Raw genomic sequence first — 18038 nt, forward strand, 5'->3', positions numbered from 1 at the left:
TTGACCCCTAGTTGCTCCAGAGGTGTGCGACCTCTGACATATGTGGCAATTGTAAGTCGTGTCAGCTAAGTGTAAATGTAATTCATTGTATAAATTAATAGTCATGTTCAAAAAAAAAAAACATTTTCAACCATTTTTTTACATTTTACCATATTTTCCTGCCAGTTGGCACTGAGAGTGACTGACACTGGATGGATAGAAAAAAAATACTACATAGCCTAGATATGTGTGTGTGTGTGTGTGTGTGTGTGTGTGTGTGTGTGTGTGTGTGGCCTGTATAAATAACAATAAAATAATATAATGAAAAAAAAACGACTTTCTCTTTTCTGTGTGCGTTCATACATTGTATTAATTTGGCATATTTGGCGGTTGGCATTAGAAGTTATATGACTAATAATAGTGGCATATGAGAAGTTTAAAGCCAGAAAAAAAAAAGTGCCTTTTTCGAACCTGCTGAACAAAAAAAAGGTGGCTGAATTTTGTTTGTTGTTATTTAGAAAGCTGAAGTTTCTAGGCGTTCATTACTTTCACTCAATTTGATTATTTTTAGCACCCCTCTGAACTGTTAACCCCCCGTCTCTGTTAAGCAGCGCAGCAGACATCTTCTGCATGTAAAACTACAGTAACTCGCAGAGCTGGCGAGGGTTTTGAGAGAGCTGTCGTCAGCTATTTCTGCCTCCAGCCACTCGGTCACGCGCAGATCACCGGGAGACGCGCGGCACGAGCGGATCCGTGCCCGTTAGATCCGGTGGGACAGATGGAGGACGCTCTGAACGCCAGGATCCCGCTGACTACACGACACGAACCGTCACTCCTGATTAACGCGATGCTTCCTCCGCCATCTGATCATCTCACACACCTCGGGAAACTAGACAACATTTATCTGAAGCTAAGACAGCACAGAAGATGATTGACGCATGCCTGATCTGATCACAGATGCATGGGTGAATTTCACTCCAAAATCAAATCATTTATTTATTTGATTGTTTTCTGCATTGTGACAATTCATGAATATAATGCACATGTAGCGCAGGCGAGAAAACCAGCACAAATACAATTCAGTATCTCAATGTCAAGATTTTTCACATTCAATTTAGGAAACCTAGTTATTATTTTATTATTAGATATACTGGCAATTGGATGGTGACGATTTAAATGTATATAATTGTCCTGAAAATGTCACACAAAAAACAGTGGTTCTAAAAAATATATATTCTGCACCAAAATAGTTGCTTATTTCTTGAGTTTGAGGTGGTTTCTCCTCCATTCACTCACAATATTTACACCTGCATTAAAGACTTGAGTATTTGAATTGCATATAAAATTTCTATTCATTGGATTATGCCGTTTTAACTTTGGGCAATAAACTTATTAATATGACTTATATTTTTCAGTCTTACATAAATGAAACAGAAACAGGTGATTTCTGCACCAGTGTTATTTCACTATCACGTAATTACATTTTTATACATTGTTTGTGTTTTTGTCATATTTATTATTGATTTGTTTTTCTGTACAATTTCTATGCTCAGTCATTTTCATTTCCGTTTTAGAGTTAAGTACCTCATGAAACTGAGATTTAGAATATAAAATTCATTTGAAAAGAAAAATGCATATAAAAATATACAAATTATACAAAGACATGTATTTACCTAAAATACGTTTATTTAAAAAAACATTGCATAGTTTATTACTAATCTGACTTTATGCATGACTAACAAACATGCATCTCATTAAGTTTATAATGTTATACTGTGTAATTTTACATGCGTTTCAAATGCATAAATCTTACGTTTAGGCCTAAATCTTTTTTTAAGTGTTCAGCCGTATTTCCCTTGGACTCAGTTAAAGAGCAAAGGTCTGATCTCTTGAGAGGAGAGTGTGAGATGTCACAGAGGTTTCTTCGGCGAGCTGGAGTGAGACGTGCTGATGCTGGAAGGAGCCGTCCAGTGTCTCGTCCGCGGTCTCTGGACTATATTCATGCTGTTGTTGTTGCCGATCTGAACTCCATAGACGTTGGACAGGGTGATGTGAGTTCGGCCTGAGAGGAGAGCAGAAAGAGCAGATCAGATCTGTCACCAGCTTCAGCTCCATCTAGTGACAGATCTGGGACTTCTGGATGACTTCTGACCATAAAGGCTTTCTTTTTTAGTTTTTTGCAAATAAAGGGAACCGCTGTTAGCTTAGAAGTACGACATTGTAAAAAGTAATTGTTCTGAGTTCACATCCTTTCAGGGATATAAAGTCGAAAACTGACCTGGTGTTGAAATCTGGCGCTGTAAGAACAAACACACCGCAGGACGTTAGGACAGGAGCGCTCAGTGATAGGAAATGTGTTTGTTTGTTTGTTTGTTTGTTTGTTTGTTTGTTTGTTTCAGACCTGTGTTGTTCTGCCAGACATCACCAGTGGAGCAGCACGAGGACATGCTTCTCTGAATTCATCTCTGGAGCTCAGATCACCTTTCTTTGAGGACTTTGTGTGACCAGCAGCGGTTTCCTGCCAGATTACGTGCTTAATTTAATATTCCTATCCGGTAGCAGCTTTAAAAACCAGATCTATGGTTGAAATACACAACTAACTGATTTGATCTGCTCTTAATTTCCCACTGAATGTAATTCCAACCCTTTTAAAACCAAACATGTAATAATATTAGCTCTGAATCACTTCTATTGTACAAATGATGAGCTGATTATTGACCTTAATTAGCCGAGTACAGTTAGTTAGAAATTAGAAATACAACTGTATACAATTTAGATGAGTATAACATGTAAGCAAAACATATTTATGTGATTTGAATGATTTTGATTGACCTGGTTGGGAAGTGGTCCAGTGACGCAGGACGAAACCTGAGGCTGTGCTTCTGAAACATGAAGAGGATCAAGAAATCAAGAACAGTATTTATTCTGAGAGCCAAAATGAGACAGGTTTGACTTCCCAAAATAATACAGTAGAGCAGGACGTCATTTGTTAGTTGGGTCTAAAATTGTGTAAGGCGTAAGTTACTTTAAAATGAATGCATTACAGTATTGTGTTACTCCATAAAAAGTAACTAATTGCATTTCTTAGTTACTTTGACATAAAGTAATAAATTACATTTAGTGCTGCCAAACCACATACAAAATAAGTTGTTTGTCTGCATAATATACGTGTTTTCTGTGTATATTTATTATGTATATATACGTAGATACACACATACAGTACATATTTTGAAAATAGTAACTACGTCTATAATTTATATCATAAATATATTTAATAAATAGGCATAACATATTTACTCTGAAGTATATACATGCATGTGTGTGCTCTTATATATATAGATAATAAATAAACAGCACACACATGTAGTAAAAACTTATTTTAGATGTGATTAATCATGATTAATTAGTTTGACTGCACTATTTATGTTAATTTTGCATTATGTGCTTGTTATTTTATTTAAAAAATAAAATAAAACGTTTTTAAATAAAAGTTTAATTTCAGTTACACACAAGTTTTAGTAGTTTTCCTGTGTGATGTTAAAACTGAAGCAAAATAATAGTTTATTTTTTTGCAAACGACAGAATTAAAATAATGCGTTATTTATCAAATAAAAAGCATACCATTGTGTGGTTTACGGCTGATCTGGATTGATTTAAAACTGGAACAAATGTCATCCTCCTGCTCATGGGGAAAGATAGTGTTAACTGAGGATAAAAATAAGGGTTAAAGAGTGTAAATATTACTTTCAGCGTGCGATAAAAACACAAAGACCGTACCAGCTGCTTCAGAACATCATAGACGGCATCATTGAGTCTGTGTCTGTGCATCTGAAAGATCTTCTCAGTCGCGTGAACACAGTCTGAAAGTAGAATAATAGATTGTGTAGACTGCTTGAAACTAAAATCTGTTTCACTAGATTACAAGCTTAAACCCTTTAATTGTTCAAAAATATGTTCAGTGTTTTATGAGAGTGAAGGGTTGGCGTCTCACCGAGGAAGGACGGTCTGCTGCTGGGCTCCTGATGCCAGCACTCGGTCATGAGCTGCCTCATCTGGTCCAGGCCTTTAACCCCGCGGGGGTCTATGGAGGTCAGGTCAGGTCTGTCCCCCAGAGGGATCCGGAAGCGCACCAGTGTGGACTGAGCTCCTGCGGGACAGACACGAGTGAGAGCTGCTGCGGACGCCAGACAGAGATCGCTTCGGGACACTTACGTTCATACGGCTCCTTCCCTGTGACGATGGACCACAGCAGAACGCCGTAACTGCAGAGCAGACGTCACACTTTAGCACACATTACACCTCATGTTACTTCATTCATGTGTGCCATCTGAGTAAATATTCTGTGTTTTATATTGAAGATATGTTAGATGTGTGTACCGGCTCTTTAAGAATCGCGACTGTGAAGAATACAGAAGTCAAGTTTCTTTAACTGTGTTTGTTTAGTTTATCTCCGAGACATTATTAATGCAATATATCGGACCAGAGTATGTGCACTGCTTTATTGGACACGAAGCGCGTAAAACTGAAACTAAGATTCATTTATTTTATTTGATTCATTTACTTTCCAGATTTTGTCAAATAACATTTTAAGAGACATAACCATTTAGCTGAAATTGTAACACCTTTTGCATTCAGGCAAGTAAAAAAACATAAAAAACTAAAATGTTTTTATTGCATGAATAGATTATCAAAATACAAATTGTGTGTATATATATATATATATATATGTTTTTTTTTCAGATTTAAAAAAAAAAAATGAAGCGATATAACCAGTTAAATCTTTTTTTTTTTTTTTTTTTACACTTTCATCAATCAAGGATGCATTAAATTGATCAAAAGTGACAGTAAAGACATTTATTTGAAATAGAAATCTTTTGTAACAATTAAAATGTTTTTGGGTTTCTAATCATCTGTGAATCCTGAAAAATAAAATGCATCACAGTTTCCACAGAAATATTGAGCAGCACAACTGTGTTCATCATTGATAATAATCAGAGATGTTTCTTGAGCAGTAAATCATCATATTTTCATGATTTCTGAAGATCATGTGACACTGAAGACTGGAGCAATGATGCTGAAAATACAGCGGAGCATCACAGAAATACATTACACTTTAACAGAGACTCACAGCATCTGTTTTACATTATAATTTTACTGTATTTTTGATCTGATACATGCAGCCTGAGTGAGGTGAAACCTCATGTGTGTGTGGTCACCTGTAGACGTCAGTGGCTTTGCTGGCTTTATGGTTGAGGGACTGCAGCGCTTCAGGAGGCATGTAGCTCAGTGTTCCTCCATCATCATCGTCCTTCTCTCTGCATCTAGAAACGCTCCGAGCCACTCGGGACAGACCGAAATCTGTGAGCTGCGGGAGAAACAAGGCAAGGGTGAATTAAAGTCTCGATGCATTATGCCTGTTTCACAATCAAAGGGCGCAGACAGTCGTGCTTATACACATTATTTCAAGCAGTAAGCTGATAAAACTATTTTACAGTAACATGCACTTCTCAAAGTAGCAAAGTTTGTTAAAAATGGAATATCACCATATTTTATTGCTTTGATTTAAACTGTAAATCTCTGTTGTGCAGCGATTGTTACCGAATTTAATTACGAATAAGAGGATTAATTAAATGGTAAAAAAACATTGTTTTTTATATTAAATCATAAAGCAGAATCCATAACAATTAACACTGACGACTCAGGAAATAGTTTGTACTGCTGTATAGAAACTATATAACAGCATCAGTGATGATGTGAACTGGCCTTGGCTCGGAGGCTGTCGTCCAGCAGCACGTTACTGGGCTTCAGGTCCAGATGCAGGAGCGGAGGAGACAGATGATGGAGGAAGTTCATGCCCAGGCTGATCTCGTGGGCCATGCGGAAGGTCAAAGGCCACGGCGGCGGCCCGGTCAGTGTCTGCAGCAGATCGGCCACCGAACCCTTGGGCATGAACTCCATCACCAGCCCCGACTGCAGCCGCTCGCCGTCCACACGGCCCTCGTACAGACCCAAGATCCTGATCACGTTAGGATTCCCGCCCTGGAACATCAGGTGCGCTTCCCTCTGGATGGAGGACGCTGAGCTCCTTCAGGAGGAGAAACAAACCAGGCCACAGCTTTCTTCATGAAAATACAGTAATGCTAATACATGCACACACACACACAAGTCTGCCATGGTGACCCAGTTTCTGCCAAAACACTGCTTTCACTACACTACAAATATGCCAACACACATATATATATATATATATGTGTGTGTGTGTGTGTGTGTTCAAATGATTAATTGCATCCAAAATAAAAGTTTTTGTTTATATATGTGTACTGTGTATATGTATTATTTATATATATATATATATATATATATATACATATTTATATATATATATATATATATATATATATATATATATATATATATATATATATATATATATATATATATATATATATATATATAAAACACAAGCATACAGCATGTTTTGAAAATATTTGCATACATGTGTGTTATATTCATACATAATATATGTAATCTTTGCTACGCATACTGTCAGACTTGTCACATCACGTGTGTATCATTGCTCTTTTACAGATTTGTAAATCTCTCTGTATAAGTCTCTGCTAAATGACTGAATGCACAGGTAAATGGAAATGGAACAGTTTTCACTTTTACATTGCTTGTAAATTTCACAAATAATTAAAAAGAAAACTAAATGTGAAGTTTTGATTTAAAATTTGTGAAATAGCACATACTTTTATTTATTTATTTCTTCCAAAATATGTGTTTTATATTGTAAAAAATATTTTGTGAAGTTGAAAATGAAATAAAGATTACTGGAGTACCTTTTACATCCAGTTCAAGTTACTTGTATTTGTGAAATTTATTAGCAATTTCGTAGAAAAAAAAAAAGATAAATACATGTGCAATTTTTTTCAGTGCATTTACTAATCGATTTTTTTTTTACAGTGTGTGTACTTTTTAAATATAAAACACTCACACAAGTCAGTTATTAGTGTGCTATGGACAACACAACACAACTCATGAAATCATGAAATATCAAGAGTGGAAATAAACACCAAGCATAAACTAAATGTTACTCTCTGCGTTGAAAGTCTCGTGACACAGTGCTCTGTCTGTCCTAATATTCTGGCTCTCAGTGTGGTTTTACTGTGTTCACGTGATACAGACAACTTCCCAGTGTCTCAACTTGCCCCCACCTCCTCCCCAGTAAACACAATGATCAAAATCAAATGAAAGAATGACCGCATCTCATGCTACCTGAAGAACAGGTTAATGCACTGTACAGTATTAAGGTTGGACTGGGCTGTATAAACTGTGGTTATCAAGGCAAGCATTTAAGGATGTCCCCGTGCTGTAATTACCCGTGTTTATAATGTAATAACTTTATAGCCACGTCCATCCCCAGGGTCTTGTGCTTGGCCCGGTAGATCTGACCGAATCCGCCGGTTCCGACGATCCTCCAGCCCTGCAGACATTCATCCCGGATCACCTCGAACCTGACGCACAGAGATTCGTCCATCTCCTCACCGAGCGTCTGATCTACTCAACTACTCAACCGGAGAACGCTCAAATCGATCATATTCCGAGTCCGAGTTCCTCGTTAATGGCGACGCTCCCACATCGAGAAGCTCGTTTCACTTCCCTATCAAACCAGCGCTTCAGGCTCTTTGAGAAGATCTCGTTCTCACCTTCTCTCCTTCTCAAATCACACCAATAATCACAAATCATATTTATTGACACACAATGTCAGTCAGTCAAAGAAAAACATGTTCCAAGCACGTTTTCGCCGACGTTGAGCGATTAAATTCTATTTTTGAATGAACGTTCCAAACGTTTTCTTTGTTTTAAGAGCAAACGTCAACAGAAAGTTCCATTTGATAATCTCCAAGCATGGACTGAAATATAATAATAATTCTGAAGCAGCTGAAAACAAGTTATATAATATTGAAAGAAACGTTCTTAGTGTGTTGTTTGATAACGTTATTAAATGTTATTTCCGAATGCTTGCTGAAAGTTAAAATCCTTAAATGTTTCGAAAACCTTTATGCGGGTCATGTTAGAGAAACATTAATGTTGTTTTTGAACCACTTCAAACTAATTATAAACAACGAATGTTTCAAATAATGTTCCATAAACATTATTTTCTTTCTGATGTTTTGGGAACATTGTTAAAGACCTGATGGCTCGGAATAAACAGTCTGTTCCTGGAAGAATGTGGAGGTTTCTGAGAACATTCCCTGATAGCTGTGGTCCATTTTTATAGGGTTTCCAACCCCACCATTTACTTTTTAACTCATACCTCCTAATTTCCTTTTAAATTAAAAATAGGAAAAGTAACAGTGTTTCACTGTTCACATATGTTTTTAATGTTGTATATTCATCCTAAAGTAGCCTAAGTCGACGTGTTCTTCAATAAAATTATAAATTCAGTAGTAGGCTATAGAAGATTGAATAATAAATGTCCCCATTATTAAAATAGATTTGTATATATTATTGCTGCTGACTTTAAACGGATGTGGCGGTTTTACGTCAGTGGAAATTCCCACACGATGTGACAGTAAAAGACTAAAGCAAAAATAAAGTCTGCGTTCTCATGGTTTTCACTAATTTTCAAGGATTATGTTCCATTATGTGTTTTTAACTCGTTTCCGATCAAAGATCATGTGTGTTTCTGCGTTTTATGTCGGCAGATGAAGAGCAATCAGATTCCTGATGCGCGTTATTTGCGTTCGTTACGGTAGACCCGACGTTTCCCTTTGGTTTCATTTTATCCACAATCATCATGACCAGATCAAAATGCGGGCTGACGAGTCTCGCGAAACCATGGATGATTTCTAAAACCAGAAGAAGCTTTTTATAATCAAGCAGGACTAAAATTAGACTGAATCCGGATCGTCGCGGAAGAGCGTTCAGACTCGCTCCGGATTGTTTATCGCGAACGCTTCGTAAACAGACGCAAGATCGCAGTTTAAAGTTCACGCGATTATGGTAAGAACGCAACTTTACTGTCGCTCGGTCCTACATATCGTACACATTTCTGTTTCGTTCTTGTGTTTTTATTGAGACTTCCCTGGAAATCTGTTTCGCCTGGAAATCAAATGAATCTCTTTTTTCAGTCACATCTAGAACGTTTTGTAACCAGTTGATCTTTAATCGCTCGGCAGATTTTGATTGCGAAACACTCGCGAATGTTACGTGATTACATTTGTTCTAAGAACATTTGACGACGTTCCCATTAAAGTTTATAATTTTAAAAAGTTAGTGTTTTGATGTTTTAAAGGCATTTTCTTTGTTGTTTGAACTTTAGCAGGAGTACTTTTAAGTAGTAACATAATATATATATGTATATATATATATGTATATATATATATGTATATGTATATATATATGTATATATATATGTATATGTATATATATGTATATGTATATATATGTATATATACTTCTGAAATTTAAACAATTGTATACCAAACACAATTTCTTTGTTACATCCACGTGTCAAATCACTAACACTTTATATTAAGGTGTCCTTAATTCCCCGTTACATATCCCATGCAAAAAAATAAAAATAATAATAATAATAAAAAAACGGTAGCCTAATTAATAGTAAATACAAAGTGTTTTTGAAGTGTATTATACTGTATATATTATAATAATTACAACACTTTGTTAATGAATGCTACAGCATACTGTATTATTAACAATGGTGAACTGATCAACTGTAATAAATACTGTCGTATACTTTAGTTTTTACTATAGTAAATTGTAGTGTATTGTAGTATAATATATCCACAGTCTTAAAAAACATAATTCAGTATTGGGTGATGTAATTAGTTTATATTTCTGTAGTTGTTAAGTTACAACAGCAACTATAACAACCACAACTAATTAATTCAAGTACTTAACTATAGTATGCTTCAAAAACACTATACCTACTATAAATTACTATAGTATTGTTTAATGTGGGATGTACTTACTATTATGATATCAATAAATGATGCATAATTACATGCAAGTACTCCTAAGCCAACCCTGTTCCCAACCCTCACCATGCAGTAAGTACATGTAGTTAATTAATATTATTTGAGTGTATAATTACACGGTAACAAGGACACCTTCAAATAAACCTTCTTTTTGAGAAAAGAAAGCAGCAGATTATGCAAAACATGAATAGTACTCAAATAAATATGTTCTGAGAACATTTCGCTAACGTTCCCATTACGTTCTAAAAAGGTTTTCTTGGTTGTTTGAACATTAGTGAAAATGGAATGTTCAACTTGACTGTTTCCAAGCATTAACGGGAACGATACTTTTGGATGTTCTCAAAACCACCTGAAACTTTTTAGTAGTAATGTTTAAAAAAAAAAAAAACACACACACACACACACATTATACGTGCAACTAAAAAAAATATTCCATGAATGATGTATAATGTTTTGAGCTAAAATTTTAAGGATGTTATTAAAGACCACCTCGCTTTGAATGAATATTCTGAGATTGTTCCTGTTTTAGACATTTGTATACAAAGGTTTTCAAACACCTTTTCTTTGTTAGATTTGAATAACTGAATACAAATAATGTGAATAAAATGAATCTGCGAGTGGCATTAAACCTTTGTTCGAAGCCTTTGGTAGCAAGTAAACTTCAAACAGAGGTTTATATTCCAGACTGAATCCCGTGTTGTCTCAGGATAGTTCCTACAGTGCTGAATCATAAGCGTGTTGTCTCGTCCAGTGAGGTGCGTCATGGCTCTCTCAGGTCTCACACTGGCCAGCTGTGGATCCCGGCGGATGGAGCAGCAGGAGGTGGAGGACGAGTTCACCTGTACAGGTGTGTTGAGGGGGGTGTTGCTGGCGCTGCAGCCCTCCGTCGAGCGAGTGTTTGGGGTGAAGCTGAGTATCGGAGGAGAGGATGGTCCATCTGCACAGAGCGGTCAGATCTGGCTGCAGCTGCGAGGGACTGCAGGAGACGTGCAGGCAGCTAAGGTGCTTTACACACTCAGACTTTCAGTAAAACAACAACAACATTTATTTACAAAGTCCTGAACGACGTGGAAGAACAAGCTTACACTGTAAAGTAACATCTAACTGCATCACATTGCATGGCTGTAAACTACACGATCAATGAATGTGCAACACTCACTACTGTAGTTCTACTGTAGTCCTCTCATCACAGATACATGTAATGGTTTATGGATTCAAAAGCCACAGTTATAATACATATGTCTCCTATTAAAATTGTTGAGGGTTTACTCACCTTATATGTTTATATGCAACTCGTAGCTTTTTGTGAAAGGGGTCGTCAATCAGGAAGCTCAGCAAGAGATCCATTTCCCTGAAGTGCTTCACTGTGTCTTCTGTGGTGCTAAAGGGCTGTTTATGGATTGCCTGATTAAAAATACCTCTGCTCATATAGTGGTGAGTTAAGTGTTTTTCTAAATGTCATTTGTGCTAATGCAGTGTTTTGTAGTACAGGAGCAGGTGTTTTATATGAAGCTGTACTACAACCTTCGGTACAGATACAGATTATATAGCTGAATGTGTTTGTTTTATATGCATACAGTTCTTTTCCTGGTGCAAAGCACTAAAACATTACAGCCAAACGTGATTTTTTTTCAGTAAGAAATTACAACATATTCAAGGAAAAATGCACAAGCACAAATTTCTAAGGATGGTGTGTGCCTGAACAAGCTTAATTTTCCACTCCGCCTCCCTGCAGCAATACATTTTTTACTTTTATGCATGACTTCATTTCCATATGCATATTTTCATCCAAACAAGATTGTACCACCTTTGTTAATAGTAATGAAGAAAACAGAAGGTGATACAAACTGTCATAAGCACTACATTGGCCTCTGAGATATTTCACTGCTAAAAGTCATTTTCTGTCTTGCGTCTTGAAAAATATCTAAACATCCATAAAAACAAGATGAATAACCATGCATAAAATACGATATAACGATTACATTAGAAACTAAATAAAAATGCATGACAAGTGTAGCATGAGAAACAAAACAATGCATAAAATGCAAGATAAATGTTAACTAAAAAAATTGTAAAAAGCAAGACAAATGTTATCTTATATTAATGATATACAAATGCATAAAACGCTAGATCAATGTTGCATGAAAAAGCATAAAAAACTAAGGTTACCTGAGATAAAGTACAAAAGTAAAATGCAAGATAGAGTCAAATGCAACCTGAGAATCAAAAGAAAATACAAAAAATGCAATAAAAGGTAACATGAAAATCCAAACAAACTGGCAAATAAATGTTACATTACAAAAATGTAAGATAAATGATACTATAAAACATACTTGTGCCTTCTGTATTCTGTTCTGATGATTAAAACAGTTTTTTTTTTTTTTTTTATAACAGCTAAACTGTGCATTAGGTGCACTTTTCAAATCTGTTCCTAATTTTAATCCCTGATTTGGTTGATGCACTTTTTTACTGTACTATAGATTATCCCGTTGTGAAGTTATAGCATGCATGTGTCGATCCAGCTTCTGAACATTACATGACTAAATCTCTCCCGTAGGTGCGATCTCAAGGCATCGTCTTCATGACCGGACTGGCAGAACCTGTGGTGAAAGCCTATTCTCTTATTACTGACCTGGTGGAGAAGTACAAGAGCAGCCAGGGACGGCGCTCCGAGGCTGGACTCGAATCCCTGGAGTCACGTCGGGCCTTCAAAGCCATCGTGGAGAGTCTGGAGGACCGTCACACCCTGGACCTGCTGGTGTTACCTGTGCTGGTGAAAGAGGTCCTGCTGGATTTGGTGAAGCAGTCCGGATTGGACTCGCATGCAAAACGGCCACAAGAGAGTCCAATCCCTGTTGAAGTCAATGGAGCATGTGCGATGCAAAGACCTGTTGGGGAAATTGTTTCTGGAGCCTCTGGAGGATTGAATCGTAACGCAGAGAACTCTCATTCCCAACAGCCTCGTCTTTTCCCACAATCCTCACAGAGAAATACCAGCACGGATGATTTCAGCAGCCAATCCTACAATCCGTTTTCAACACACTTTGAGATCCCAGAGTCTCCAGAACCAAGTTTGCCACAAAAAAACGAACCCGAGACGCCACCGCAGGACACGGTCTTGTTGCCCGCAGGAAGCAGAGAAGATTTAGACCACCTTCTCAAGTTCTTCACAGCCATGGGATTTGCCGATAATGTGGTGCAAGCCGTTATAACTCGAACTGGCCCTAAAGAAGCCTCACAACTTCTGGATTTGATCCAGCAGGAGCAGGACAAAACCGACCAGCGAAACCACAGCTGTGAGTCCCAGAATGTGGCGGGAGTTGGTGGAGGAATGCAGGAGGCTCTTCAGATACTAGAGGACAGTAAAGGAAAAGAGGGAAACTTTGTCTTGGACGTGTTGAAGAATGCCGCGGCTACTTGTGGCTACACCGAGGAGAGAGTAATGGAATTGTTCATCAATCTACCCGAGCTCCAGCCACACGAGCTGCTCATGCAACTGCAGAAAGAAGGAGAAGCCAACCGGACAAGAGGAGACAGCAAAACAGCTGATCAGAACATTGCTCCAAATTCAGTGGCAGATCTCAACACTGGAAGCAGAAAGTCAGAAGTGAGGAACGTATCTAAACCAGTGAACATTAACGGCAGACCTCGACCGGTGAGAGGACCGCCGCAGATGACATACTCCTTTGAAACCTTGGACTCTGAAGTGCAATCAGTGGTTTCACCCGTCCGGTCACCTCCACAGACTCCCGCTTTCACTTCGCCAGATATCTCCAACCAATCTGCCGTGCCCAAACCTAACCAGGGCAGACCAGGAGCGGCGTCTGTGGTCACAGGGCCTCAGCGGTTCCTCGAGAGCCTCAAGACGCCCTTCAAACTGCAGCTGTCGGACGAGCCTGGTGACCCCATGCTTTGTCAGATCATCATCGATGGGAGCAATGTCGCAATGAGGTAAGAATCTCAATATGATGAACTCATAAAGGTCAGAATGAGAACAGCGAGGGTGTGTCTCGGTCGACTCCCTAATTCTGACAAAACACATCATCTGCATTTCTGTCTTTCAGCAGTCTATCTCTATTGTGCTTAAAACATAGCTAGCATTGATTGGAATTTAACACTTAGTGACTGATATCTTTTGGCATTGTCATTTTTTTAGCTGCTGGAATAATTGCTACAGTGAAAAAACTAGAGTGCCACACAGACATATTTTCTTGTTTTCCAGTATCAACAAACCCTTCTAATAGAGAGGAATAAACCTGTAAATGTTGGTGTATGTACGTGCAGCTGAAGTAGAGATAAAAACTCAAACAACCTTTAGAGATACAGTATGTCCTGTAATTGACATCTATAGGCAAAACAGATAAAATGCATTAATAAAACCAGGCAAATGATATATCAACAATCCCCTCGGTAAAGACATTCTGAATATAGAGTGGAATAAAACTGCTAAGTTTGGTGTCTGAAAGTGCTGCTGAAGTGGAGATAAAACTTATTTTGAGAAAACGACCTTTAGAGAAATGTACTATAATTGAAATCTACAGACAGAAATAGATAAAGTGCGATAATAATAACAGACATATGAACAAACCACTCAGTAAAATCCTTCAGAATACAGTGAGGAATGAAACTGTTAAGTTTGGTGCATGCAAGTGCTGCTGAAGTGGAGAAAGAAACTTGAGAAAACACATGCCCTTTAAAGATATGTATTATATTAGAAATCTACAGACGCTTATAGATAATGTGCAAAAAAATAAACACTTAAAAGTGTTTCTTTCCTTTAGCCTGAAGGAAGACATGTTATGGAAACAAAATGTAAATGTGAAAAATTGGTTAAAGTTTACAGTTAAAACAAGAAGAAGAAAAAAACTGGGTTTATGGGATTAGAAAAATACACACCCTCTCTTTTAATTATTTTTCTGACCACTATTTCTCTGATATCTTTTTTAGGCACAAATAGACTTAATTTTCATAATTTTCTCAAAATACAAAACGTCTTATCCTTTGTCATTTTGCATCTCTCCACTAAATGCATCTCGATTTAAGGATGTTTAGATATTTGTGCTGGAAGATAAGAAGAAAATATGGTAAATGTCTTGTCAGATAATAAAGTGAGCAGACTGTGATGTTTTGCGAGTGCATTTAAGTCAGTTTCTGGGTAATGAAAGTTTCAGAGCACTAGTTCTGGATTGATTTTGACATTATCTGACATGAGCTAGTGAGTGAAACGAAACACACCCAGGGTAAAGCGTAAAATCTGATGCCTATCCTCCGCAGTCACGGTTTGGGGGTGTTTTTCTCCTGTCGAGGCATTGCTCTGGCAGTACAGCAGTTTTGGGCGAGAGGTCATCGTGAGATCACCGTGTTCGTCCCTCAGTGGAGACAGAAGAACAACTCAAAGGTTAAAGGTGAAGCTCACTCTATGCCTCACATCTCAGTGTGTTGTGACAGAAGCGAGTGTGTCATCATGTGGCTCTTGTGTTTTCTGTAGAAAGGCAATACATGAATGAACTCTTTGATCTGGGTTTCCTCAAATACACTCCATCCAGAGAGGTCGAGGGCAAGAGAATCAACTCATATGACGACCGGTAATTAGCCACTCCATCTCAGATCAACATGTCTTAAAAAGGGTTAATGTTATGTTAAACTGTGTAGAAACTGTGTGTCCCTGCAGCACAGAAGCAGTCATCAGTAGCACAGGTGTATTCGGGTCAAAATTATCAGTTTTTCTTTGATGCCAAAAATCATCAAGATATTAAGTAAATATCATTTTCCATGAAGATATTTTGTAAGTTTCCTACTGTAAATATATCAAAATTTAATTTTTGATTAGTAATATGCATTGCTAAGAACTTCATTTGAACAACTTTAAAGGTGATTTTTTTTCAATATTTAGATTTTTTTGCTCCCTCAGATTCCAGATTTTCAAATAGTTGTATCTCAGACAAACATCGTCTGATCCTAACAAACCACACATCAATGGAAATATTATTCATTCAGCTTTCAGATGATGCATAAATCTCAATTTCGGAAAATTTACCCTTATGGCAGGTTTTGTTCTCCACATTTTACAAGCAATTCATTATATTGAATCCTGAATATATTTTTGAATGTAGTAAGCTGCGATGAAAGCCAAAAGTAAACACACTGGAAAGAAAGCAGTGCTGTTTCTTTAGTTAATGAGTGATTGTTGGTTAGATTCATGCTGGAGCTGGCACAGAAGACGAATGGAGTGATTGTGACTAATGACAACCTGAGAGATCTGGTGGACGAGTCGCCCGCGTGGAGAGACATCATAAAGAAAAGGTTTCTGAATTAAACTCTTTTAATCAGTGCATTGCAAGTGCTTTTCCTCATTCTTTTTATTACTTTCATATAATATATTGTGATTGTTTTATGTGCAAAGCAAGGTCTTTGTATTGGAAGTGCCCCTGATGCGCCTTAAATGATCCAGTCATGAAGGCAGCACACTGGGTTTTGTCTGTGTGTATAGTTTTTATATCAGTCACAGCTGCTGTTGTTTACTGATGGAAGTGTTGTTTCAGTTTGCTTCAGTACGTGTTTGCTGGTGATCTTTTCATGTTACCTGACGATCCTTTGGGCCGCGGTGGACCTCATCTGAGAGACTTCCTACATAAACACAACAGGTGCTAAAATTCACACGACATCACACTGTCTGTCATTAAATGCACTGCCATTCAGAAGTTTGCAGCTGTTGTAAATTACTCTACAAACAAACACCTTTGTTTACGTTTGTGTGTTGCTCAGCAACCGATTCTGAGGAACTACATTGTTTGGCGAAAGAATACTGTTTCCATTACACATTATTTGCTCTGTTTTATTACAGCAATAAGCCCCGTTAAGCTGTAAATATTCTAATGTTCTCTAAAATATGAAAACAACAGTAACAGCTATCATGTGTGTGTGTGTGTGTCACAGTAGTTTACCTGTTCCCAGCAGTCAGTCGTTCGCAGGTGTGTCTGCATCCTTCTCTCCTCCGCGCACACACACAGAGCTGCTGCAGTACCGGGACTGGACCCCGGGGGGTCACGGCAGGGGTCAGGAGGTCAGGGAGCGGACGGCAGAGGAGACGCTGAAGCTGCGGGAGAGTTTAGTGCAGATGTTTCCAGCCCAGGAGAGCGTGATTATCATGACCCTGCAGTGTCACCCGACCGTCAGAGACATCAGCCGACTCACAGACCTGGTCCTGGAGCAGCAGGAGTAAACACAACATCTGGATCTGAACTGTGCTCAAGACAATACAAAACTCAAGATTTCCTTACGATTCCACAACTGTCTTCAGTTTTAAACATAATGTATACATTCAACAAGTGTAAATGATTAATATATGGTGGGCGAGCTGCATAAGAAAACACATGAAAATAGAAAAAGCTCCAGCAAATTAAGAAAACATCTTCATCAGTCTGACACATGTTTTCAGGTGTTTTTGTATCGTATGTCGTATTCATTTTAACTTTTTTTTACATCCAGTTGTGATTTTAGAGTTGACGCTTGATGTTTTGTTGATACTATTTATTTCCACATGTTCCTTTCTTGATGTAAGGATTATAAAAAACATGACGAGTGTAAGAGACCAAATCAGCCAAAGAATACGTCTTAATGAGTTTGGTTTTTTTAGATTTGCTCTAATCTGGGATGTTTACATTTTTAATTTTTATACAGATGTTCATTAATGTGCTATGTCCTTATTAAACAGCTACAGTATTCAGGTTGTCAGTGATCTCGTGATTTTTTTTTGCATTATCTGAGGTCATTGAACACGAGACTGATTTACTCAAGTTAATCATACTAGTGATGATTATAAATATTCATGACCTCAATGACAGAAGACAGAAATGTCATCATCCACACGACAAAAGAATGAGGATGTGGAAGTGTGTATAGGTGAACTAGCTCATGAATCGATGGTGCAGATCCCCTCCATCAGGCAGGTCTGGACCGTGTGTAGTGAACTAACAGTCAGGTTTAATGAAAACATGAATCCACTCCAGTCCTAATAACAGAAGAGACCACGTTTCCAAAAGTGATGCAGTTCCTGCA

General features: G+C 37.7%; 2 protein-coding genes across 4 annotated transcripts; one reads left to right on the top strand and one right to left on the bottom strand.

Annotated features, from left to right (window-relative positions):
• Window positions 1-1828: 1828 nt before the first annotated feature.
• On the bottom strand, window positions 1829-7637 carry LOC132113369 (receptor-interacting serine/threonine-protein kinase 3-like). Its single transcript, XM_059521161.1, has 11 exons — window positions 7359-7637; window positions 5743-6064; window positions 5196-5344; window positions 4192-4241; window positions 3971-4126; window positions 3757-3839; window positions 3601-3658; window positions 2812-2861; window positions 2381-2497; window positions 2258-2276; window positions 1829-2041 (listed from the first exon to the last, which is right to left on the bottom strand). Exons 1-11 carry the CDS (start codon window positions 7514-7516, stop codon window positions 1890-1892), a joined length of 1314 nt encoding a protein of 437 aa, XP_059377144.1. The 5' UTR covers window positions 7517-7637; the 3' UTR covers window positions 1829-1889.
• Window positions 7638-8705: 1068 nt separating this feature from the next.
• On the top strand, window positions 8706-17331 carry LOC132115511 (protein KHNYN-like). Of its 3 annotated transcripts, none has more exons than XM_059524017.1 (9): window positions 8706-8985; window positions 10665-10982; window positions 11280-11414; window positions 12538-13931; window positions 15255-15385; window positions 15469-15565; window positions 16176-16283; window positions 16523-16624; window positions 16917-17331. In XM_059524017.1, exons 2-9 carry the CDS (start codon window positions 10743-10745, stop codon window positions 17200-17202), a joined length of 2493 nt encoding a protein of 830 aa, XP_059380000.1. In that variant the 5' UTR covers window positions 8706-8985; window positions 10665-10742; the 3' UTR covers window positions 17203-17331. The 3 variants fall into 3 exon arrangements, with proteins under 3 accessions (XP_059380000.1, XP_059380001.1, XP_059379999.1); XM_059524018.1 differs by having other exon boundaries at window positions 10687-10982; XM_059524016.1 differs by having other exon boundaries at window positions 10732-10982.
• The last annotated feature ends 707 nt before the right edge of the window (window positions 17332-18038 follow it).

Source organism: Carassius carassius, chromosome 3 (assembly GCF_963082965.1).
Source record: "Carassius carassius chromosome 3, fCarCar2.1, whole genome shotgun sequence".
NCBI lineage: Eukaryota > Metazoa > Chordata > Actinopteri > Cypriniformes > Cyprinidae > Carassius > Carassius carassius.